This window comes from Trichechus manatus, unplaced genomic scaffold, assembly GCF_000243295.1.
Source record: "Trichechus manatus latirostris isolate Lorelei unplaced genomic scaffold, TriManLat1.0 scaffold00008, whole genome shotgun sequence".
Taxonomy (NCBI): Eukaryota; Metazoa; Chordata; class Mammalia; order Sirenia; family Trichechidae; genus Trichechus; species Trichechus manatus.
Window position 1 is genome coordinate 31882848 of NW_004443944.1, and position 25198 is coordinate 31908045.

At 51.3% G+C, this 25198-nt stretch overlaps 1 protein-coding gene across 1 annotated transcript in view; it reads right to left on the reverse strand.

The window, feature by feature from the left end:
• Positions 1-8472: 8472 nt before the first annotated feature.
• The window catches only part of XKR7 (XK related 7), a 26914-nt gene continuing 10188 nt past the window's right edge, over positions 8473-25198 (reverse strand). Inside the window, exons 2-3 of the mRNA XM_004370462.1 lie at positions 10572-10798; positions 8473-9428 (exon numbers count right to left, since the gene is read on the reverse strand). Of these exons, the coding sequence (XP_004370519.1) occupies positions 8473-9428; positions 10572-10798 (1183 nt within the window). The remainder of the gene's footprint in view (positions 9429-10571; positions 10799-25198) is intronic.

Genomic DNA, 25198 nt, shown 5'->3' on the forward strand with positions numbered 1-25198 from the left:
CAATCAATGCCCATGGAAGCAGCAGTCAAGAAATCAAAAGATGTATTGTATTGGGTAAATCTACTGCAAAAGACCTTTTTAAAGTGTTAAAAAGCAAAGATGTCACTTTGAGGACTAAGGTGCGCCTGACCTAAGCTATGGTATTTTCAATTGCCTCATATGCGTGGGAAAGCTGGACAATGAATAAGGAAGACCAAAGAATAATTGATGACTTTGAATTATGGTGTTGGTGAAGAATATTGAATATACCATGAACTGCCAGAAGAATGAACAAATCTGCCTTAGAAGAAATACAACCAGAATGCTCATTAGCAAGGATGGTGAGACTTCGTCTCACATACTCGGGACATGTTATCAGGAGGGACCTGTCCCTGGAGAAGGACATCATGCTTGGTAAAGTACAGGGTCAGCGAAAAAGAGGAAGACCCTCAACAAGATGGATTGACACAGTGGCTGCAACAATGGGCTCAAACATTACAATTGTGAGGATGGCGCAGGACCAGGCAGTATTTCGTTCTGTTGTACATAGGGTTGCTATGAGTTGGAACCGACTCGAGGGCACCTAGCAACAACAAACATGATAGATGTTTCTCTGTCCTATCACATCAAAGTAGAGGCACAAGCAGTCCGGGGCAGGTATGGCAGCTCCACGTGTCCAGGACCCTGGCTTTTTCCATCTTGTTTCTCTCCCATAGCAGGGTTTTGTACTAGACTGCAAGATGGCTGTCCACACAGCTGCGGTAAAGTGGGTAGGAAGGGTAAACCAGGGAAGGAAAGAGCACAACCCTTCCTTTTAAAGGGATAATCTAGAAATAGCACAAAGTTCTACTGCTTACATCTCATTGGCCAGAACTTTGTTCCATGGCCACATCTCACGGCAAAGGAGGTGGGAAAAGTAGTCTTTTATTCTGGGTGACTGTGTGCCCAGCTATTCTACAAGAAGGAGAGCATGGATTCTGGGAGACACATAGCAGTCTCTCCTCACCAGGATTGGATCACGCACCCCTGCCCTTATCAGTCTTTGGTCAGAGGAATTATCTTAGACTAATGGGTCTCAACTTGGGCATGCATCAGAATCACCTGGAAGGCTTGTAAAAACAGATCGCTGCCCCCTACCTCCACAGTGGTTGATTCAGTAGGTCTGGGGTGGGGCTCTGAGAATCTGCATTTCTAACAATCTCCTTAGTGCTGCTGGACTGGGGACCACGCTTTGAGAACCACTGTCTTAGGCCAATCGTGATTTGCCTCCTGGGGTGAGGTAGGGAGTTATGTTCCTGGAGCACCTGGGAGAGAGACCCCTAAAGGAAACTGGGTTTCTGCCTGCAGGAAAGGATGGTGAGAAAGATTGCTGGGTAGCTACCAAGAGAGTGTCACAGAAGCAAGAAGGCAGTTTGTTGGTGGGGCTGGATCGGGTAATGCTGGAGCTGAGGCTCAAGAGGTATTTTGGGCCTAGTTTGTGGAAAGTCAGCATCAGGCAAAAAGGTTTCACTTTTATCCTACAGGCACTGGGGAGCTATGAGAGGCTCTAGAGTGAGGAAGTGTCATAATCTGACTTGTGTTTTAGGAAGAACCTCTGGTAACTGATGTGGGGAGAATGCATTGAAGCAAAGGTCCTCAGAGTGAAACCCTCAGACCTTTTGCATCGGAATCCCCTAGAGAACTTAAAAAATGCAGATTCCCAGGCATATTCTAGCCTCCTGTTTATGGAGATGGAAATTTGCATTTAAAGCAAGCCCTCCCTCCCCCAAGTGATTCTGATGCACTTTGAAGTTTGAGAACCACTAGATTGAAGGGTGGAAATCCTGGAGGTAGGAAGACATTTAAGGGGCAATGACCTCTGGAACAGATTCCGTCAGTAACCAATCATGAGGATGGAGCAGGACCAGACACCATTTTATTCCATTGTGCATTCAAGGGTGTCATCAGGAGTTGCGGGCCTGCTTGATGGCAGCTAACAATAACAACAATGAAGTCCTCTAGAATGTAAGCTCTCGGAAGGCAGGGACCATGCCAGTATTGTATCTGTCTCATTCACTGGACCTAGAACAGTGCCTGATACATAGTAGGTACTCAGTCCATATTTGTTTTAGGGGAGTTAGAAACTTCAGTGCGGTGCCTGATTCTGCCCTGGACTCAATCTGTGACCTCTGGCAACCCCCTCCCTCTGAGTTTTCTCTATCTGTAAAATGAGGAGTTTGGAGATAATCCCTAATGCCTTTGGGCCTGGGATTCTGGTTAATTGATTGAAATTCTGTCCAATCAACAGGGAGCCACAGGGATTGTGGAGACCGTATCCCTCCTCCCCAGTCTCTCTTTCCTCGGGCCCAAAACAGCTGAAACGATAGGACACAAGCAGCTCATACTGAAATGACTTTTAATATCTCATGTCGCAGCAAAATTAAAAATATACAAAAAGTTTGTGGTGTACAAAAAAGTCTCAATAAAGAAGCCCCAGTTTGGGGCCCCTGCCCCTCCTGGGAGAAGCGCAGAGGGGTGAGTGGGGTGGGGGGACTGGGGATGGCACAGACTTAGTAAATACACGGAAGTGGGATCGGGAACAGGAAACAGAAGTGGGCAAGAGTGGGGGACGATCAGGGAAGGAAGCGAGATCATGGAGGGAAAATCACCCGAAATTGTGCTGAGGGAAGGAGACAACCTGTCAGGCATGGCTAGTGGTTCCTGGAGTCAGGAGCAAAGGTGGAGTGGGGTGTTGTCAGGACTGCGGGTGTTCTGATTGTACCCGAAGGACTTGGGTTCTGGTCCCACCTCTGCCATCAACACTCCTCGTGACTCTGGGCAGGTCACCTCCCACCTCTGGGTCTTCCCCTTCTGTAAATAGGATGCTGAATGATTAAACCAGTGATTCCCAAATTGGGGTCTCAGACCCCGAGGGTCAATGGAGACAAGATTGGGGGCCCATGAGTGCTTTTGAGAATTCTTATCAAGCAATCTAACAGAATACAGCTATCCCTACCCTCAGGCCCTAGAAGCTTATTTGAGGCCTTGGCAGCATTTATCTGCTCCAGCCAGAGCTGGGCTCTAGAGAATTTAATGTGGGAGAATTAATTACTCCCCAAGAAATGAGGCTTGTTTGGGAGAAAAATCTCCTAAGCCATGGGATCCCCAGGGGTGAAAATAATAAAAGGAGGCTCCAGGAAACCTTCAGGTACCTTTCAGCTGTTTTATGAAAATATGAAAACCAATGGAGTGTGTGGGCAGTGTTTATAAGAAGCCCCTCCAAGTTCAGTGGCTTAGCCCAATGGAAATGGTCAGGAAGAGGGGTATCTTAGGCCTGGCCTGTATTCTGGGTTTTGAGTGAAGGAATATCTTTTTCGTACCTGGTACCTTTCTCACCCCCTCTTCACCCCAGGGTGCCTTCCACTCTGGGATTATTGCAGATGGGGGGCAACCCCTTCAGCCTGGCCTGGGGGTGCCCTTACAGTGATTGTGCATAGAATGAAGGCCAGGACTGCTGAGGAGAGGGCAGCCCTCTCCTGGGTGGGAAGGGAGATCGGCGGGAAAGAGTCAAAGAGGCCAGGCGCAAGGGGACCAGCCCTCTCTGTTCCCAGGAGTTGCCTACCTCCAGGAACCAGGCCATCCCTGGACCGGGCCTGCCTCTGTCCTTCCCACAATCCTCTCCTCCAGCCTTCTTCCCCTCTCCTTTACCTGCAGGGACCAAGAAGCTAGGCAAGTCCCATCCCCTTCCCAACCAGAATGGCTGTGTTACAGTCCCTCTCGCCTCAACCCCTGGCTCAGGAGCCTGTCTAGTTGGGTGGGGGGAAAACTCAGCCCCACCCCCACTGCTGGCTTGGCACTCACTCAGTCCCTTTAGTGGAGACATCACTAGCACTTTAGTAACACAAGGTGATAGCTCCTCCCCCGCAAACGCTCCCCCACAGCTTCATCTGGGAGGGAAGCCGGTATCAGAAGGTGGCAGGGGTCAGCACAGCAGGGGCAGCTGGGTCCTGGTTTTCAGTGCTCATCTGGTAGCTGAACTCTCTCCGCACCCAATGCAGAGACCGCAGCCCCTAAACTGCCCCCCCTACTCAGGTACTGGAGGGGCCTCTAGCCCTTTATCAGATGATGGTTCCCAAACCAGGGACTCTGGTGACACCCAGACCTCCCTCCCCTTTTTAACTGAGAGGGCAGTGGGGCTAGCCCTCAGGTGGCCAGGAAGTATGGGTTCAGGGTTGGACTGGAAAAGTCTCAGGGGGAGCCAGGTCCTCCAGCCCTGACAGAGGGCTCTGTCCTTGTCCAAGAGAGGTTTCCAGACTCTGCAGGGCTCCCCAAGACCTTCTCAACATTTTCAACCAGAGGTCTCAAACTGGTGGCCTGTGGGCCAAATATGAGTGTTTAGTTTGGCCAGCATAGTGTTTTTCCAAAATTTGAATTTCCATGTCTTTAAGCAGGGCATGTACTCTTCCGTTTGCCAGAGTCCTCACCACTCCCTATTGTCTAGCACCTCCACTTTCTGATCTTCATTACCTGAAGGCATTTGAGTTTGCAGCCCACGTACCCTAGAACACCCTAGAATACCTCTCCCCACTGCCCGAGGCTTCTGTGGATCCAGGCCTAGGTGAGCTCCAAGGGAAGGACCTGCGGAACTTCAGTCCTTGGGAGGGCACTGGGACTGCCAGGCAAGGCCTTTCCTGGACACTCCTAGCCTCCTTGGTCCTCACTCTGAGACCTGGAGATTCCCCAGGCCTTGCCCTTCCTGTCTTCCCCAACTCTCATGGGTGACAGTGCCTCTACGGGGCGCAAGTGTAGCAGGAGCTGGGTGGGGGTGAGGCAGATTTTGAGAAGACACAGAATAAGACAGATGACTGGAGGGGACCAGGAAGGCTTCACTCGTTGGGGAGCCCCTGCTGAGGTGGAGAGTGGAGGTCTGTGTTTAGCTGGGGTAACAGTTACAAGGCACGTGGTACATCAGTGCATGGGGGTGCGATGAGGGGTGAGTGGTGCCTAGAGAGGTCTTGGGGGCAGTCAGCAGCCTGGGGGGGCAGGGCCAGTTCATGGGGCATTGGAGGGGTGGGAGCTTAAGAAAACTGGGAGACAGAAGTCTGTCTGGGGAATGGGGACACTGGGGGTCTCCTAGGGGTGGAGATACCGAGGGCAGGGCAGGACCTGGCATATTTGGTTCCCAGAGTATCCTGTTCTCTTCTGCTCCTGGTAAAATTGGGATGGACCCTACTACCTGATATTCCTAAGTCTGCCATTGACTTCCTGTGTGATCTTGGGCAAGTTCCTTCCCCACTCTGGTCCTCAATTTCTCCTATATAATAGGTGTGCAGGGCAGGTGGCCCCAGGAACCTGATAGGCTCCTCTTGGCTGTGGCTCTGGGACCCTCTCTCAACACCAGGACCCTGCAGGGATTCTGGGAAGGACTGAGCATCCAGGCGGGGGTGGGGATGGGGAATGGGAAGCAGGAGGCAGAGACCTAGGGGGTCCAGTTCTGGCAGGGAAGAGAGAGACAAGCTGAGGTAGATCCTGTCACAGAAAGGAAAACAAAAGGACAGCTTGAGCGGGACGGTGCCCCTCTCCCCACCCTGACTCCTCTATCCTAGTGAACAAGGACCTACAGGAACAATATGAAGTGTTGGGTCAGGCCAGGGGGAGGGGGACCTCAGGCCCAAGAGGGATGGGGCCCTGAGCTCTGGGGTGGAATGTCCTCAAAGGACTCAGCTCTTTCCTGAGGGTGAAGGTGCCTGCAGGCTCTCCTAGGACTTTTGCCTATAACCATTTCTAGGGCTCAGATGTCCCTGCCGACAGAGGCCCCGAGGGAAGGTTTTTGGGTTTGGGGATATGTGAGGAGGAGTGGAGTTAAGTCCAAAAATGTGGCTATGGCTTCCCTGCAAGCCTCAAGCCATGCCTAGCCCTGCCAGCTCATTCCTATGCCCTGAGAGTCTCCTGGAGCTGTGAGGGACTCCCAGCTCCTAGGCAGGACATTTTAACTTTTCCTTCTAGGATGCTGGACAATGGGCAGCCACATAGGCCATTCTAGGACACTAGAGAGTAAGATAACTTGTCAAGGGTGCCCCTCATGTCACCTCTGTGAGCCTAGGTTTCCCTCATCTGTAAGATGGGTTGATGACACCTCCCTTGTTGGGATATTGCAAGTGAGGGGGAGTTTAACAACATGGGGTGAAAATTCCTGGCACAAAGTCAGCCCTGGAGACATAGTCAGCTAGATCTGGGCCACATCCTCGATGCTCCTGCCTTGCTTTGATGTGTGTGTAACTGGCCATGGAATTTGGGCTCTGAAGAGAAATTTGGGCAGAGGACAAGGAGGGTGGGTGACCCAACAAAGTGATTCTGGATCAGCCTGGGCCTTCACCCACCACCTATCACTCTTGAGGCTTCTTAGGGGAGCAGGGAAGTGGAGGAGTAAAAGAAGGAAAAGCATTCTTTATGCGCTGGTGGGAGGGACAAACACACTGTCTCGGCCTGGGTGGGTGTCTGTGCGGTCGCCTGTGGTGCCAGGGGCATGGGGTGACTTGTATTGCAGGTGTGATGTGTGGTTGTGTGTGTGTGTGAACAGTCCTGCCCTCTCTGCCTTTGAGGTCATCCTGCACCAAGTGTGGCCCTCTCCTACTCCTTGGCAAATTCACCAACACCCCTCATCATCTGATGGCACGGACAAGAGTCTGGGACCTGGTGAGAGCAGCTGCCACTCGGGGCCTCCGTTTCCCATATGCAGCCTGAGGGAGGCTGAACCAGCGAGGGCTAAGCACCCCTCTAATTTGCATAGTCTAACGTTCTCACTGCTCACCTCACCACCCCCAGCCCAGGTCCACATCTGTCATTAACATCGCCTGCTGTTCCCCCCCACCCCAGCATATTAGTTGTCATGGGGGAGTGGGGGAGATGGACGGGGTGTGTTCTAAGCTCTGCCTATAGCTCTGTCCCCTCACCCCACATAAACTGCTGACTTCCCTGCTCCCATGCCCTCCACCCTATTCAGGACTGCCCATCCCAGTTTGGGGGAGGACCCCTGGCTGAGTGGTCCCATGGGCACGCCAGGATGTTTGGGCCATGGGAATGGACTACAGGTCCTGGGGAATTGTCTGCTTTGAGACAAAACAAGTCAGTTTCCCAGATGCCGCCCCGGGGAGCCACATCTGCAGGGTGGCTGAGAGCCAGGATTCGTGTCCTGTCCCCAGTGTTAATTCTTTCCAGCTGGGAAAACAGTTGGCAGCTGAAATGCCTTAGGGGTTTTGAGGACAATTTTCTCTTGGGAAGATAGCTGTAGACCAAGGTGGACAGGGGCCTAGAACTCCCATAAGCCCCAGAAATCTAGAACTGGAGTACCCATTTCCCAGAATACTCTACTCTAGAGCTCGCTGGGTACTAGAACTGGCCCCTGCTCATTGTGGCAGGCGCTAGAATCCCCATAGTAGAGCAGCAAGGGCTCCAGTGTTCCCACCCTTCATGATAGAATCCAGATCAAAGAATGACTCCCTAGGACATTTTATCAGCAACATGTTCTAGAACTTAATCTAGAACTAAGCATGTCTCTCTAGAATAGCTCCTGTGCTAAGTGTGCTAGAACTTCATCTATAATTGAACCCAAACAGAGTATCTTCCTAGGATGTTTTATCTGTTGAGTGTTCAAGACCTTCACCTAGGAGAAATGTTCTAGATGCTCATCTAGAACAAAGAGTGTCTCTTTGAAACATTTCACCTGATGTGTCTAGAGCCTCATCCATAACAGAGCCCAAACAGAGTGTCTCCCAGGAGCTCACTTTTAGAACATCCTTGATGCTCTGGATCACTGGTTCCCTCCCCTACATCTTCAACCTCTTCATGCTTCTGCCAGCCTGGAGCCCTCAGATGTCTCAGGGTTCTTTCTCCTGTCCATCTCCAGCACTGCCAGTACCCCACAACTCCCCATCCCACCCCAACTCCCTCCTTCAATTCCCCCTCTTTCCCAGGCTCCAGACCTCAGATGCCACAGGAACTGTACCAACCCCATCCACAAGATACTCCAGCCTCACCCCACATCTTCCATGGCCTCCTCCATCCTTCTCAGAGATCTCCTCCAACCACAGAGGCAGCCCATTCCCTATGCCCCTCAAGGAGCACAAGGCCTAGGTCATGGACTCCAGACAGTGCCACCAAGGCTAATACATGGGCAATGCCAGGCAGAGGAGAGGGTATGGGGTCCCCAGCACCAGACAACGTGGCATGGAGGCCACCATGAGAGTGGGGAGCTCATGATGAATGTAGCACCAGTTGATTCCCTGGGACCTGGTTCAGGGGAGTATAGGGGATGGGCCACACGGCTGAAAAGGGAGCCTAGGGCTGGGGTCTCCACAAGGCTTCACCTTCTCTGAAACACCCAATGGCGAGGCCACTCTACGTTTGTACAAACAGATCCACTCCCCCTTAGCCTGGCAGCCCTGGAATTCAGGGCTCAACACTGTGGTCAATATGGGATCAACCAAGCCTGTCCCTTTTAGGGGGAAGACTGGCCTACACTGAAGTCTCATACTCCAGCAGCTCCTGGGGGGCCCCTATGCTCCGGTACTGCAACTGGGGTGTGATGGGTGAGGAGTACTCCAGCGCCAGAATGGTCTTCCGGAGCCGGCGGTCAATAAAGTGAGCATCCCACGCCGGGTACTTCTTACGGGGCAAGTCAATCCGAATCACAGGCCTCTCTGTCCGCACGGTGCGGGCCACTGGTGTGATAGGCAAGCCAGGCCGCACCTGGAAGACAGGTGGTGTGGGGGTCCCAGCCCGCTCACCAGCCACTGAGACCCCATCCCGCTCTGCACCTGTAGTCCTTGGCAGAGACCTCGGAGGACTTGTGATAGCGTCGGCTGGTGGGCCACAGGGCCCTGGGGACTCAGGGCAGATGCAGCCAGGTGCCTGGGGGGCCAGCATGGGCCCGTTGGGATGCAGGAGGCAGTAGTAGACACACATGAAGAATATGCCAAGTGCGAAGCTGGAGGCTACCACGCAGACCAAGATGAGTGAGCGGAAGTCAGTGGTGAAGTTGTGGCTGGAGTACCAGAAGCCGGTGAGCACAGCGTTCTCAAGCAGGACAATGCAGTAGTAGAGGGTCATGCGGCGGCGGCTGCGGCCCTCCTTCACATTGAACCAGCAGAAGATGTAGATGATGCCCACTACCATGTTGTAGATGATCTCCTCCCACTTGGACATGCAGAAGTCCGTCTCACCCTGGATGACCCAGAAGGTCATGATGCACCAGTGGGCCACAACGAAGATGCCAAAGTAGAGCTTGTAGACACTAGCGAAGAGCGCAAAGGCCAGGCTTCGTGCAGCGATGGTAAACAGGTGCCACAGCACCTGGACCACAGCGCCCTTGTAGGACAGTGGCCGCTTGTCATCCCTTGAGTCCCGCAGCACCTTCTGGTAGGAGGCCAGCGTCCAGGCCAGGGACAGGAGTGAGGCGAAGGTGGAGAAGACTGTGGAGATAGGGCAGGGGCAGGGTGGGCTGGGTTAGGGATGGGCCTGGGCTGGGGTCTGGGGAGAAGGGAGGGGTCTAGGTCAGGAGCTGAGTTCTGAGGAGGGGAGAGGGAAGCGTCTGTGGGTCAGTAGGGGTGTGGGGAGGGTCTGGGTCAGGTAGTCTTCAAGAACAAGGCGGAGGTAAGGGTGGACTGAGTTGGGGACTGAGAGTGGGAGGTGGGTGGTTTTGGTCTCTATATGGGTCAGGTCTAGGTCTCTACTATGGGGCTATTAGAGTTCAGGGGTCTTGGTGGGAGGGAAGGGGAAATTAGGGTTCAGGACTCTGGGAGTGGAAGAGGAGGTTGAAGAGGGGGTGATGATTAGGCATGGAGGTACCAGGAGAGGACTATTAGAAGACATGGGTGACCAACACGGTGCCAGGGTGTGGGGAGGGGCACTCCAGAGCTGAGCTGACATGGGGAGTGGGGGCGGGGAGAAGATCCAGGGTGGGAAGTGTTCCATATTGCCCAATATCCTGGGCCAGGAGTCCCCAGGGGACCTGAAAATGGTGAGAGAACCTTTCTGAACACCGAGGCTGTCTCCACAGCCCTCTCCAGCACTGGGTAGGGGGAGCATGGGGAGCCCCTGGGAGATGGGGATGTGGTTTTCCTACCACTGAGAGGGTGGGCCTGGTCTGTCAGAGTTATGGAAGGGGCAAGCTGTTGGGTGTGCAAGGCCTGGTTGGGCAGTGCATGGGGACTAGGGCCAGGCCTGGGAGGGGCCCCCGGGGGGCTCAAGTGGAGAGGGTGGACAGGTTTCCTGCAAACTGATGGATGGAGGCAGAGGGGTCCCCAGGAGGTACAGTCTGGGATCAGGACCACTTGGGGAATGAATGGAGCAGGAGATTCGCAGGAGGGCCTGAGTGGTAGAGATGGGGTACAGGGGAGGGCCTCTCTGGATATGTCAGAAATGTGGTCTGGCCTGCCCAGGCAGTGGGGAAGGGTGAAGGGAGGGAGGCGGGAGCACCCAGGCAGCCTGAGAGGTGGTGAGGGGTGGGGTGGGGTTGGGGGCCTGTGGCTCCTAACACTGAGGATGAGTAGGCCATAGTAGGGGACACGGGCTCTCCCCAGCCTGGGGGCAGGGAGGCGGAGGGTGGGGCTCACCAGGCAGCTGTTGGAACCTGTTGCTGTAGCTCTCGCTGTCGCCGTCACTGCGGTGCACGATGAGGCTGAGCTGCAGCACAAGCTGCGGCGCGCTGCGCAGGAAGGTCTCCAACAGGCGCAGCATGCTCACGTCGGCGCTCTCGAACAGCATCCGCCAGTAGAAGTGGCGCTGCAGCGGCTCCCCGCGCCAGCGGCTCTGCAGCCCGAGGTACAGAGTGTGCAGGTACCTGTGGGAGGCACACGGCGCTCAGGCTCCCGAGCACACGGCCCCTCGCCTCTGCCACCCGCCACGAGCCACCCGCCAGCGCTCAGTGTGTGGCGCTGGGCAAGTCACTTGCTGCCCTGACCGTGTTTCCTCCGCTGTAAAACGGGCGTACTGAAAGGACCATCTCATGGGGCTGTTGTTGGGAGCACAGACTGGGCTCACTAACTTAAAAAACTGGCACACAATAAGCCCTTAATACAGCAACAACATGATCATTAACCCAACGGGGCGGGGGGTGGGGGGGAGAGCCGGGAGGAGCTGCTTTCTTTGCAGAGTTCCTGACACCTCACAGTGCCCTGAGCTTACAATAAACCAGTTAAAAAGCAGTTTGTGTCGAGTTGATTCTGACTCATGACGACCCCACGTGTGTCAGAGTAGAAATGTGCTCCATATAGTTTTCAGTGGTTGATTTTTCAGAAGGAGATCACAGCCAGGCATTTCTTCTGAGCTGCCTCAACAGCCTTATCATTAGACCCATTTCATAGATGAAGAAAAGGAGCCTTAGTGGTGTAGTGGTTAAGCGCTGGGCTGCTAACCAAAGGGTTGGTGGTTTGAACCCACCTTGCTGCTCCACTGGAGAAAGACCTGGCGATCTGCTTTTGTAAAGACTACAGCCAAGAAAACCCAGTGGGGCGGTTCTACTCTGTCACATGGGGTCACTATGAGTCAAAAATCGACTCGATGGCACCTAACAACAACAACATAGATTAGGAAACAGACACAGAGACATGTTGCTTGTCCAAGGCCACACAGCTAGGAAGCAGCAGAATCAGGATTCAAACCCAGGCAGCCAGGCCTCAGGGGCCACACTCTAACCATGAAGTGACACTGCCTCTTACTGTAAGCCGTAAAGAGCTTTGCCCACACAGGGGTTCCTGCTCTCAGCTCCTGGAGGGACTATCCTTCAGGGGCAGTCCCTGGTGCCAGCCCCCATTTCTGCTACCTACAGCAGATTCCTGGCCTGCTCCCTGACCCCACCTGGGAGTGCCCAGTTCTCACTGCCGGGCACAGACAAGCTGCTCCTAGACACCTCCCCTGGCTCTTGAGACTTTGCTGCTTCCCCTCTTGCCTCTTCTCCCAATGAACTTCATGGCCCCAGCCGCTCTGCCTAGGCCACAGATCCCAGGGCTCACCATCTCTCACTCCCCACTGAGCATGTGCATCTGCTGTTTCTCTGCCTGGAACACACTGCCCCGTCCCCCAGCCCCACCTCCACCCCAAACCTGGAGAAATCTGGCTTTTCTTCCAAGGCTCAGCTTTAAGACACGCCTTCTTCCAGGAAACCTTTGCTTACTGCCCTTCCAGCTAGGGTAGGAGTCCCTGGGTGTGTAAACGGTTAAGCTCTGGGCTACTAATCAAAAGGTTGGCAGTTTGAACTCACCCAGAAGTACCTTGAAAAAAAAGCCTGGTGGTCTGCTTCTGAAAGGTCACTGCCATGAACAGCCTATGGAGCATAATTCTACTCTGCAACACACGGGGTTGCCATGAGTCAAAATAGACTCAATGGCAACTGGTTTGGTTTGGTTTCCCAGCTGGGGTAGGGGCCCCTCCAGGGCTTCCCTATAACCCAGCACTTGTCACAGTGGGTTGTAACTGCCAGTTTACGGTTAGGAATCTAATCATCTCCCCCACCAGACTGTGAGGAGACTGTAAGCTCCGTGAGAATGACTAGGTCTGATTGCTCAACCACCACTGTACCCCAGTACTTAGCATACAGTAAGTGCTCACTCCGTGGTGGCTGAATGAATGTGCACATGGAACCCTGGCAACACTGTAGGCTGTATGGAAGGGTTCTGAAGTCCTGAGTTTGAGGATTCTCGAGTCCTGACTTCACTTCTAATTTACTGTGTGATCTTGAGCAAGACCATTACCCTCTCTGAGCCTTAGTTCATCCCTCTCAAGGTGGCTATGAGGATTAAATGAATGAGAAGATATTTAGCAAACTGTAACATGCAGTGCCCATATTGCATGAGATGGGACATGCCCATACAGCCTCTGGGTCTGAGTCCCCCTCTCTGTCCCGGTTCCTTGCCCAGCAGCTCCACCCCTTGCTGTTGCAGCCACAGACCTCCCCGTCCCCATCCCCTCAAACTCTCTGATTCACGGGGCAGGCATGCTGTTTGCTGAAAGTGCTTATCTAAAAGTGACCTCCCCAGGAAACCAGGAGAGAAAACCCTAACACAGACTCAGAGACATTGTTGCCTGAATCTGAAATTGGGGAACCAGGGATGTGGGGTCTATTCCCAGATGTGAAGTGCTGGCATTTCTGGGATATTGTTTGGGAACAGGGGACTAACTGGATAGATATTAAACTGTGTGTTGCCAACCAAGGGGAGGAACCACAGTGCTCCTGCCACTCAGGACTGGCTGATACCCAGAGTTTCCGCAAAAGAGTACCAGGACTTAGCAGCCGTGTGGCCCTCTCTGGGCCGCAGTTTTGCCATCTGGCAATAAGAGGGATGGGCTTGATAACTCTGGAGATCCTTTCAGAGCTAAGGTTCTAGGACCCAAACTCTCCGCCAAATGCGGCCAGAAATATCTCATTAGGTCCCTGGGTGGTGCAAATAATTTGCACTCAACTACTAACCTGAAGGTTGGCAGTTTGAACCCACCCAGCAGCACTGTGGAAGAAAGGCCTAGCAATCTGCCTCTGTAAAGATTACAGCCAAGAAAGCCCTAGAGAACAGTTCTACTCTGTAACACATGGGGTCGCCATGAGTCGGAATCGACTCTATGGCAATGTGGGGTTTTTTTGTTTGTTTTTTGCTTTCCCCATCCCTGGGCCTCCTGGGTACCAACGGACAGTGCAGGCACACACTCAACATGACACAATATGGGGTTGGTGGCAGCATGGAGAAGGGGGCTGCTCCCACAGAATCTGACTCAGGAAACACAAAGGCCCCTCAGTCCAACTGTCCCACCCAGCGCTTGGGTTCCTTCAGCTGTCTCTAGCCCCCTGTGTGCACACCCTCAGTTCGCATACTTACCAGGACAGGGCATCACTGCCTCCTGGGGCCAGACCTTCTGCTTCTGAGCAGCCCCAAGGCTGCATTGTTTTTCTTCAGATGTGCAGAAATTTGTCTTTGCCTTCCCTGCTGACCCCACATAAGGATCCCTGCAGCCAGAGGTTGAAGGCTAGAATTGCCCATTTACATAGCAAGCATACTTTGAGCACCTACTCTGTGCCAGGCCCTGAGCCCTTCAGTATCTCATAGTCTCGTGGGAAAGAGACAAGATAAGAGCTGAAACAGATGCTACCAGATGCTGGGGGGCCCAGAGAAGAGATGGGGAACTTTACCTGGGGGAGGGGATCAGGGAAGGCTTCCTAGAGGAAGAAGCATTTGATCTCAGTTTTAAAACACGGCTAGGCATTTGAAGGCATGCAAGAGGCAGAAGGGCATTCCAGGTGGAAGAATCAGCTGATGCAAAGGCAGAGAGGCATAAGAAAACATTGCCTTTTTGGGGAATGGTCGGTGGTTTGACAGGCCTGGAGAGGAGAGCTTTAGTGGGCAGTAGCATAAAAAGCTGGAATTGTGAAGGGCATCAAATTCTGGGCTCAGGGGTTCACGTTTTATTCCAAATTGGAATTTTATCCTAGAATCAGGGATGATGTGATCAGCTTGGTGGCTTGGAAACCTCACTCTGGAGGCTGGCTTGGAGAAAAGCCACGGGAGGCTGGGGTCTGGTCCAGGCTTGAAATGACAAGCAGGCTGATCTAAGGCTGCGGACAGCGGAGAGACAGAGATAGGGCTGTGGCAGGGGGTGTGGTGGGGGGGCAGGTGTGAGGGGCTAAGGGAGAGGCCAACATGCTCCTCCCAGAGCTTCTAAGGGGCCCGGAACACAGACCACTTTCCCAGCCTCCATCTTCCCCCTCCATTCCCGTGGCTCTAGCTTCAAACAGGAAGGAGAGACCAGCTGGTCCAACTTGAAGGGGCCTGGGGAGTTGGGGGGAGGGCGACACCCTGAAGTTTCTCTCAGGCTGGAAGACCATCTGTTTTCAGGCCTAGGTCAGCATGAGGGAGGCCCCGGCCGGCCAGCATCCATCACCACCTGACAGGGCCTCCCCACCTCCCCGCCCACTCTGCCTCCTCCTCTGCCAGCTCCCAATGCCCCAGCTCCAGACAAAGGGCTCACACAGCCCAGAACCACCGGGGCCAGAACAGCAGTGGGGGAGGGGAGGAAAGGAGGCCCCTGAGCCCCAAGAACACAGAGTCAGCAGGGAGTGTGGGGAGACCATGCCGCAGTCTGAGAATGAAAGGCCTGGGTTCAGCCCTCTCTCTGCCTCTTTTGGCAACAGGACCAACACCGTGGCTGTTCCGCCCAGTTGCGCTAGAGGCTTGCTGCCAAGGGCCTACAAGATTTTCATGGGCCTTGGAAAATGTTTGAGCCTGGAAAAAAAAATTGGCTCCAAAACCCAGGGAAAAACTGCAGATTCAAAATTAATAAATGTTTAATTAAATGTCTGCAAAACAGAACATGATGTCAGCCAGTCAACTGCCATTTGACTTTTATCTGATTATATATAATTTACATTTGATGTTTGATGTCTCTGCATTTTAATATGCTTGATAGATGTGGGGCCCGCAAAGGTATTAAAACAGCTCTGCCCAGGACAAGCAACCTAACTTCCCTGGGCCTCAGTTTCCCCTTCTGTAAAACGCGGCCGGCACTCGCCATCCTGCCTATGTCATTGCCACTGGGGGTGGGGATCAGAAAGGCAAGATGGCCATATGCTGGGCGTGTGGGTTTGCTTCCCAGCCCTGCCCTGGCCGCTGTGTGGCTTTCGGTAGTCTCTCTGAGCCTCGTTTTCTTCTTTATTGTGAGCATTGAACGAGTGATGAATTTGAACAGTTTGTAAACTGTAGAGGGCCGTGCACATGGAAGGGGGAGGGCATGCCCTGGGTGGAGGCCTCTGGCTCCTCCTGGCTACCAAGCATCCTCTCTTGGAACCTCCTCCAGGAAGCCTACCCTGTTCCACGTTATTTGAAAGGAAGTTGGAAGAAGCTGATCTTCTCCATGCATGGGATCACAACCACCCACAGAGAAGGCTCCCCAGTCTCGGAAAGAAGCCCATACTCCTAGGGAGGTGTATCTGCTTTCTCCAAAACTCATCTCCAGTCCATCCATTCTCTCCATTGCTACACCCTGGCCCAGGCCATAGCCGTGTTTTGCCTAGACAGCTGTACCAGCCTCCTCCCTGGGCTACCTGCATCTACTCCTGCCCCCTACAGTCCATTTTCCACATGGCAACCAGCAGGATATTTTAAAAACCTGTCAGATCATGTCATTCTCCTTCTCAGAGCCTTCCAAGTTCCTCCCATCACACTTGGACTAAAACCCAACTTCTCCCTTGGCTTTAAGGCCCTAAGCCATCTGGCTCTGCCTGTTTCTTTCATTTCATCTCAAACCCCTGCCCCAGTGGTTCCCAACACTCCATATGCACCAGCAGGTCCTCGAGCCTGGCCAAGCTTGTTCTGACTTGAGACCTTTGCACTTGTTACTTGCTCTGCCTGGAACACTCGCCCCCCAGTTCTTCCTGTGGCTAACTTGCCAGCTCATGTGTCACCTTCTTAGAGAGGCCTCCCAGGCCACCATCCCATGCTGGTGTCTCCACCCTCAACAAATCACTCTCTAGTCTATCACGTCACCTGCCCTTATTTTCTTCTTCTTCCTACATGCACTCTGAAACAATCTTATTAACTGACACATTTATTTTCTATTCCACCACTTGAATGTGGCTCTCTGGGGGCAGGGACCTTGCTGTCACCACTGTGCCCCCAGCATCACTGCATGTAGCAGGCACTCAATAAATATTTGTTGAATGAATAAATGTGTGTGTGTGTGTGTGCGCCTGCATGTGTGCGAATGTGTGTGTGTGTCTCCCTACTGATCTAGGAGGCCCTGGGGCGTCCCTGCCTTCGTTTGCATAGAACCAGGATACCTGCAGGCTCGTCTCATCCTCTCTGATGTGTTCTTGTCCTTCCTCCTCCAGGAAGCCTTCCTTGATGCTACTGCAGCCTGGATAGGCATCCTCACCTCTAACGAGCTCCCAGACTTAAACTGAGGCCCAGTGTAAGCCAGGGCCTGCAGTCAGTGCAGTCAAGTCAACCTAATGGTTTCAACTACCCCCATTTTACAGATGAGGAAACAGAGGGCTCAGGGGCTGGATTTGGAACTAGTCTCTTGACTCCCACACTTGTACTTAAAGAAGTGTGTCTGGGAGGAAATGGGAAGTCAGGATGAGTGTGTATTGTTGGGGGTGGAGGCGGGGGGCAATAGAGCCGAACATAGAGTGAAGGAGAGAAGCCAGCAGTTGGGGTGTGGAATACCCCTCTTTTGGGCCCCTGAGCAGGCAGCAGGTCAAGATGTGGATGGGACTTCTTTCCTTCTGCCTGCTTGCCTCTTGTGACCCAGGGACCTCCCAGCACCTCTAAGAGCTGGGGGGCTCCTCTCTACTGGGCAGAAGGAGGGAGAAGGATGAGGGGATCCCCCTCCCTGAGAAGCCAGGAAACTTCGGAGCCAGCATCTGGCTACCTGTCTCTCTCCTGTTCTTTGTCCTCATGCTGGGTTCCCCAAGTCTCTGGTACTAGGTCAGGATTTCTGGCCTGGGCTTCAGTATCTATTCAGACTGGTCAGACCTGGGCCTGAGCCTGGGCCCGTCACTCTGTCTGACCTCAGATCCTGAGTCATTGTCTGTCTGTCCATGGCCTCAATCAGCCTGTGGCTTGAATCAGCGTGTTTGTTATGTCTGCCCTTGAGGGCAGCGTCAGCCTATTTATCCATTCCTGTTACTGTGTCAGTCAGTCAATCTATCTGTCCGTTAGTCATTCTCACCTTGAGATCCAGGGTCAGTCCAGCTGTCAGTCCCTTGGACTATGGGGCACATTGTTAGTCTCTCGGATGCTATGTCCATCTATTTGTCTGTCAGTCATTCCGACCTTGGGATCCTGGGTCAGCCTGTCTGTCTGTCCTTAGAGGCCTGGAACATCAGTCTATCAGTCTCTTGGATGCCAGGACAATCTGTCTGCCCCTTGGATACTGAATCTGCTTTTCTGTATTTCGGTCTGTCTCTGGGATGCCAGGTTTGCCTGTTGGTCCGTCTGTCTGTCAGTCCTGGGCTGCTCGGTCCATCTGCTGATCTGTTGCTCAGCTCTTGGCTCTGTGTGACTGCCAGTTTTCCTGCTGTCCTCTGCCTGCTCCTCCTCTCCCTGACTCTGGGGCTCTCTCTGTCTGTCTGCGTCTCTCACATCCTCAGCTCCTCCATCTGTCGGTCTCGGCGTTTCTGCGTGTGTGTTCTCGCCCCTCCTCACTCCCCCTCACAGCTCCAGGCCAAAAACACAGCAGCTTCCAGCAGCTCCCCCGCTTGCTTGTGCTTGCGTGTGTCCATCCAGGAACCACCCCCCACCCTGGCTAGCTCTTTGGTATCCAATATGGTCCAGGCCCTGTGGACCTCAGCTAGGTGGACAGGGTGGAACTAGAGAAGCGGCAGGGAGAAGGAGGAGAGGCAGGGCTGACGGGAAGGAGCAGGACCTTTCACACCAGCTAAGCCCATCTCTGCTCTTGAGCTCTGCAGGGGGATGGTGTGCAGTGGTTAATAATGACAACAGCTCACATTTACTGAGTGTCAACTATATGCCAGGCTATGCTAAGCCTTTTTACACCTATTAACTCATCTATTCCTCACAACAAATATCTTAGGTGGGTACTATTATTATCCCCATTTTACAAACAAGGAAATTGAGACCCGGAAAGGGACTGGGACATGTCTAAGGTCACACAGCAAGTTGGTGCCAGACTTAGGACTCAGACCGTGCTCTCCATGGCCCCCTGAGCCAGAGAAGGGATGGGGGAAGTCAGCAAGCCTCATCCCCACTCCCCTCCCCATCATCCCAGCTGCCCACAACCATGGCAACTTCAGCTGCGTGGAGGGTGTGCAGTACAGCTGCCTGGGAGACCCATGTTGAACACGGATGGACCTAAAAGCTTCACCTGGGATTACGTGGGTTTAGAAAGAAAAGGAGTTTATGCTACATTTACTCAACAAGCATTTTTGAGTACCTACTATGTACCAGGAACTGTGCTAAAATGCTGAAGTATACAGCGGTGAGCAAGACAAATCCAGTCCATCTGGAACTCATAGCCTAGTGGGGGACCTGGATATTGATCAGTTAATCATGCGAACATGTAACAACAAACATGTTCCACAAGTTGCAGACATGTTGCAAAGAGGGCTCCATACTCCAGCATGGAGGAAGGTGGGCCTGTTGGAGAAGGGCTCGGCCTAGCCTGGGAAGGGCCTGACAGTCAGAGAAGGCTTTCTGGAGGAGGTGATGACTGAGCCATGGTCTGAAGGAGGCACAGGAGTTAACCAGGTGGAGGAGGAAGGGAAGGGAGTTTCTGGCGGAGGAAACAGCATGGGTAAATGTCCTGAGGTGGGAGGGAGCTAGCACTTTCAAGAACAGTAAGGGCTCAGAAGGGCTGTAGCTTGGAGAAGGGCAGGGAGAAAGCGAGAGATTAGGTGGGCCATGGTGAAGGATTTGGCCTTTATCTTAAGCATGATGGGAGCCACAGAAAGGTTTTAAACAGGGAAGTGACAGATCAGATGCCACATCTGCATCTTAAAGGGAGCACCCTGGCTATGGAGAACAGATTGGAGGAGGGCAAAGATAGAAGACAAGAGACCAGTTTGCCAGGTGAGAGGTTAGGATGGCCCTCTGGAAGGTGGTGGATTCCAGAGACATTTAGGAGGCATTTGGAGAAGTGACTTGCCCGAGGTCAAACAGCCAGAAAGCATCAAGTTGCATCTCAAACCAGGGCCAGCCGATGCCTCTATTTCATTGCAGGGCATAGACTAAGTTTAGCTCAAGTCCTGGGGACCCAAACCTCAGATACTGTCAGTGGGAGGGTTCTTGAGGAAACATTGGGTCCCCAGCTACCCAGTCACTTCCACTGCAATGTGTGCCAGGAAGCTCTTGGGAGGGATGGCCCTGAGGCCCCCTCCATCTGCCCCTCCTTCTAGCTGAGCCTGCAAGGATGCAAAATAGGACCTTCCTAGGGCTGGCAGCCAAATGAGTCATAAATGTCAGTAAAGAATGTGATTTTAACACATTCAGCTCCCATTTCGTGTGGTTCTGGGGAGCTGGGCTGTCTCCCTCCTCCTTAGCAGCCCCCTAGAGTCACGGCACCTCCTTTTTGCTGGGCTGATGCCAAATGTTTTCCAGCCACTAATTTTAGGCTCTGGCTGAAGCCAAGTCCTTTTCCCATTCCCCTACCCCTACCAGCTCCCAGCCAAGCACCTCTCTTTCCTCCAGCAAAGAAGCAGGCAGTTCCTCTTCAGCAAAGCATTGAGACCAGGTTCTGGCCTTTCGTGTCTCTCATTGCACGAGTGCAGACAGCTCTCCTATCCTCTCTGGGCCTCAGTGTCCCTGTCTGTGAAACGAGTTGATGGCAGAGCAGACACTAAGACCTAGGACTCCTTATTTTAGCCCAAGGCCCTTTGTCTCCCCTTCTTTCTTCTCCTGATAGCCCTCGTGGAGGTGGGACGTGATGAGCCAGTGCAGGGTAGGGGTGAGGGTGGGGGTGAATTTCAGTCTCCTAATGGATCTGATAGTGGTGCAGTGGTTAAGAGCCTGGCTGCTAACCAGAAGGTTGGCAGTTCAAATCCACCAGCTGCTCTTTGGAAACCCTACGGGGCAGTTCTCCTCTGTCCTATAGGGTCTCTATGAGTTGGAATCAGGTCCCTGGGTCACAAGAGGCAACAGGTCTGTTTGTTAGTTTTTTAAATGGCATCTGAAGGTCCCTGGAGATCAAGGCAGAGGGAAAACATCACTTCTGTCTGTGCCTGGTCTGGGCATGAATTCTAGAGGACAGACTCAGGGTCTCAAACTTCAGTGCTCAGAGGGGCCAGGCGGATAGCATTATGAGCGAAGTGGGCCAAGTGGGGACTCTGGGGAACTATAAACGGGCACCTTGTTTAAAGGGGCAGGTGCTCCCTCAGCTCTAGCCAATTACTGCCTGGGAGAATGTGAGCCCAGTGTGGCTGGAGTTTCCAATTTTTCAAGAATAGCTTGAAGTTAGAATATTTATATTTAAAAAAATCTCAATTTGTAAGTGTTAGCAACTAATTAAAAATATCATATGAATTTTTCAAAAATTATTATTCCTTTTTAAGGTGTGATAACAGTATTATGTATTTTAGCTATGTTTTTTTAAAAAAGTATCTTTTTAGAGATGTTCTGAAGTATTTATGGGTGCAATGATAACGCTGTCTGGGATTTGCTTTACAAAAACATGGAAAGTGAAGGAAATGGGGTGGGGTCTAGACCTGTGCTGTTGAATTTGGTGGTCACTAGCCACATATGGCTTTTTAAATTTAAATTAATTAAAATGAAGTAAAATGTAAAATTCAGTTCCTCAGTTGCACTAGCCACATTTCAAGTGCTCAATAGCCATTTGTGGCAGGTGGCTACTATTTGGACAGCAAAGGTATACAGTATTTCCATCATTGTAGGAAGTTCTATATGATGGCGCTGGCCTAGATCAAACCAGGTTGGCCAAGAATAAGAATTGTTGAGCTGGGTAATGGTACATAGAGAATCATTCTCTTATTCTCTCTCCTTTTGTATATGTTTAAAATTTTCGATAATAAAAAGTTTCATTTAAAAGTCGGAAAAAAAAAAAAATACCGTGTAGCCCAATCAAAGCCATGCTCGGGCTGAATTTGGCCCATGGGCCACCAGTTTGCAATCTTTGATCTTGCAGTTAAGCATCATGGCACTGAGCATCATTAAACCCCAGAGTTAGAGCTGCAGGCTCTTACAACTGGAAGGGCTTCAGAAATCATCCAGTTTGTCCTTCAAACCAAAGCAGGTGTCCCTGCCACAGCATCTCTGCAAAAGTCAGTCACTTGTGTCTGCACACCAGGGACTTCACACCCTGGGGAGCAGCCCACTCCGTTTCTGGGCGGCTTTGATTGTCAGGATGTCCTTGGTTCTACTCAAACAGAATCTGCTTCCCTTTAACCTTGGGTTGTCACCTGTCCTCACGTTATCTCTGGAACCACAGAACAAGTTTCTTTCCTCAAGAGGGGGTCAGTGGTTGAGGACTGGCGGCGTTAAGACCCATGATGCCCCTCTTGCACCCCATTTTGTTACTAAGCAAGTAGGATGGCTCCTGTTGGGCTATTGATAATAGTAATCATAGTAAATATTTTCTGAACATACACCGTGTGGCAAGCCCTGTGCCTTTATGTTATCTCAAGGTATCTTTACAAGAATCTTAAGTGGTGAATACTGTCATTAACCCTATTTCTCAGATGACCCTGGAGCTCTGCCTGGGGAAGTGACTTGTCCAAGATCACGCAGCTAGGAAGTTCTGAAGCCATGATCTGCACCAATGCCCCAAGCTCTCAGCTACTCTGCTCTCTTGTCCAAGTTTTGGAAAACTCATCCAGAATTCTCAAGCTTCCAAGAGGACTAGAAAGATGATGTAACTAAACCGCAGGCAATGAAATGACTTCCCCAAGATTCTGATCTCTAAGGTCCTGCTGAGGACATCAACATTCACTGAGCACTTACTGCATACAAGGAACTCTGTTTCCTCTGAGTCAGCCACATCTGCATCCTCCTGGGAATCCAGCCCCAGGGTTGTTCCTGCTACATAGTCTGAACTGCCATTAGCCTGCATTTTGTCCACTGACAGTTTGGAAGACTGAGGATGTAGGCCTAGGAGACTTCATTGCTGTGGTCACAACTGCAAAGAGCTCTCATGTTGTCTTGTTGTTGTTGTTGCTGGTGAGTGGATTCCGACTCATAGTGACCTGAAGTATGCAGAGTAGAACTACACTCCATAGGGTTTTCACGGCTGTGACATTTTGGAAGCAGATTGCCAGGCCTTACTTCCAAGGGGTCTCTGGGTATGTTTGAGCTGCCAACCTTTCAGTTAGTAAGTAGTCCAGCGCTTAACCATTTCTGCCACCCAAGTACTCCTCCACACTGCCTCAGCGCTCCCCATATCAGCCACGAGCCTAAAGACTGCTTCAACAGACTTCGTGTTCCAAGAACTAGCGAGGATCTTGCCAGAGCTGGCTGGGTGCAAGGCCACCATCAGTAACAGAGGGTCAGTCACTGTGGGGAATGAAGAAAAGAAGGGACAAGAATTTGGCCCCCAGGGGCTTGTGATCCTGTGGGAGAGACAGCCAGGTGGACAGATGATCAGAACAGAATGTGATCAGGGCTGTGGGGGCCAAGGAAGGATGAGTAATTTTGCCTGAGGGGAGAGTTTCAGAGGAAGAATTGGGTACTTTATATTAAAATAAAACTTTTAAAATATTGAAAAAAAAATTTCTGCTTACAAAAGCAATGTATGCGTGTTTATTTTTTAAGAATTCATTTAAACTACAACAATTAAAAAAAAAAAAAGAATTCATTTAACTTGAGACTAAATGGGCACAACAGCCCAGGGGCAAGGACAAAAAGGCAGGAGGGGACAGGAAAGCCGGTAATGGGGAACCCAAGGTCGAGAAGAGGAGAATGTTGACATGTCATGAGGTTGGCAACCAACATTACAAAACAATATATGTATTAATTGTTTAATGAGAAACTAGTTTGCTCTGTAAACCTTCATCTAAAGTACAATTAAAAAAAAAAAAAGAATTCATTTAACTAGCAGAAGACCCTATAACTTGGTAATATGGGGGTTTCAAAACCTGACTGCATGGTTTCAAACCCAGGCTTTGCTATTAACTAACTGCAATCTCTCTACCTCCATTGCCTTGATTTCCACATCTGGTAAAAAGGGTGAATTGAGCACTTACTGTGTGCTGAGTACTGTGCAAAGGACACTCCATATATTAATTCAATAAACTCTCACAATGGCCACTCTCATAGGGACTGATATCCCATTTCACAGATGAGGAAACTGAGGACCAAGAGGTTAAATTACTTGCTCAAGGTCACACAGCTCATAAGTGGCAGAGCCAGGATTTTGACCAAGCCTCATTTTTTTTTTATTTTGCTTTAAGTGAAAGTTTACACTTCAAGTCGGTTTCTCATACCAAAATTTATACACACATTGTTATGTGACCTAGTTGCTCTCCCTATACTGACAGCACACTCTTCCTTTCCATCCCAGATTTCCCGTGTCCATTCAACCAGCTCCTGACCCTCTGTGCCTTCTCATCTCACCTCCGAACAGGAGCTGCCCATTTAGTCTCATGTATCTGCTTGAGCTAAGAAGCACACTCTTCACGAGTATCATTTTATGTCCCACAGTCCGGTCCAATCTTTGTCTGAAGAGTTGGCCTCGGGAATGGTTTTAGTTTGGGGCTAACAGAGTCTGGAGGCCATGTCTTCCGGGGTCCCTCCAGTCTCAGTCAAACCACTAAGTCTGGTCTTCTTACTAGAATTTGAGTTCTGCACCCCACTTTTCTCCTGCTCCGTCAGGGACTCTCTGTTGTGTTCCCCATCAGGGCGGTCATTGGTGGTAGCACCATCTAGTTCTTCTGGTCTCAGGCTGATGGAGTCTCTGGTTTATGTGGCCCTTTCTCTCCCTTGGGCTAATATTTTCCTTGTGTCTTTGGTGTTCTTCATTCTCCGTTGCTCCAGGTAGGTTGCATCTTAGATGGCTGCTCGCTAGCTTTTAAGACCGCAGACACTACTCACCAAAGTGGGATGCAGAACATTTTCTTGATAAACCTTGTTATGCCAATTGACCTAGATGTTGCCTGAAACCATGTCCCCCAGACCCCCACCTCTGCTACTCTGTCCCTCTAAGTGTGTGGCTGTGTTCAGGAAACTTCTTAGCTTTTGGTTTAGTCCAGTTGTGCTGACTTCCCCTGTAGTGTATGCTGTCCTTCCCTTTGCCTAAGATTAATTCTTATCTACTATCTAGTTAGTGAATAACCCTCTCCCTCCCTCCCTACCCTTGTAATCATCAAAGAATGTTTTCTTCTGTATTGAAACTTTTTCTTGAGTTTTTATAATTGTGGTCCTATACAATATTTGTCCTTTTGTGACAGACTAAATTCACTCAGTATAATGTCTTCCAGATTCCTCCACGTTATGTTTATGGATCCATCATTGTTCTTTATCATTGCGTAGTATTCCATAGTGTGAATATACCATAATTTGTTTATCCATTTGTCCATGGATGGGCACCTAGGTTGTTTCCATCTTTTTGCTATTGTGAACAGTGCTGCAATGAACATGGGTGTGCATATATCGATTCGTGTGATGGATCTTATTTCTCTAGGTTATATTGCAAGGAGTGGGATTGCTGGATCTTATGGTACTTCTATTTCTAGCTTTTTAAGGAAGTGCCAAATCGATTTCCAAAGTGGTTGTACCATTTTACATTCCCACCA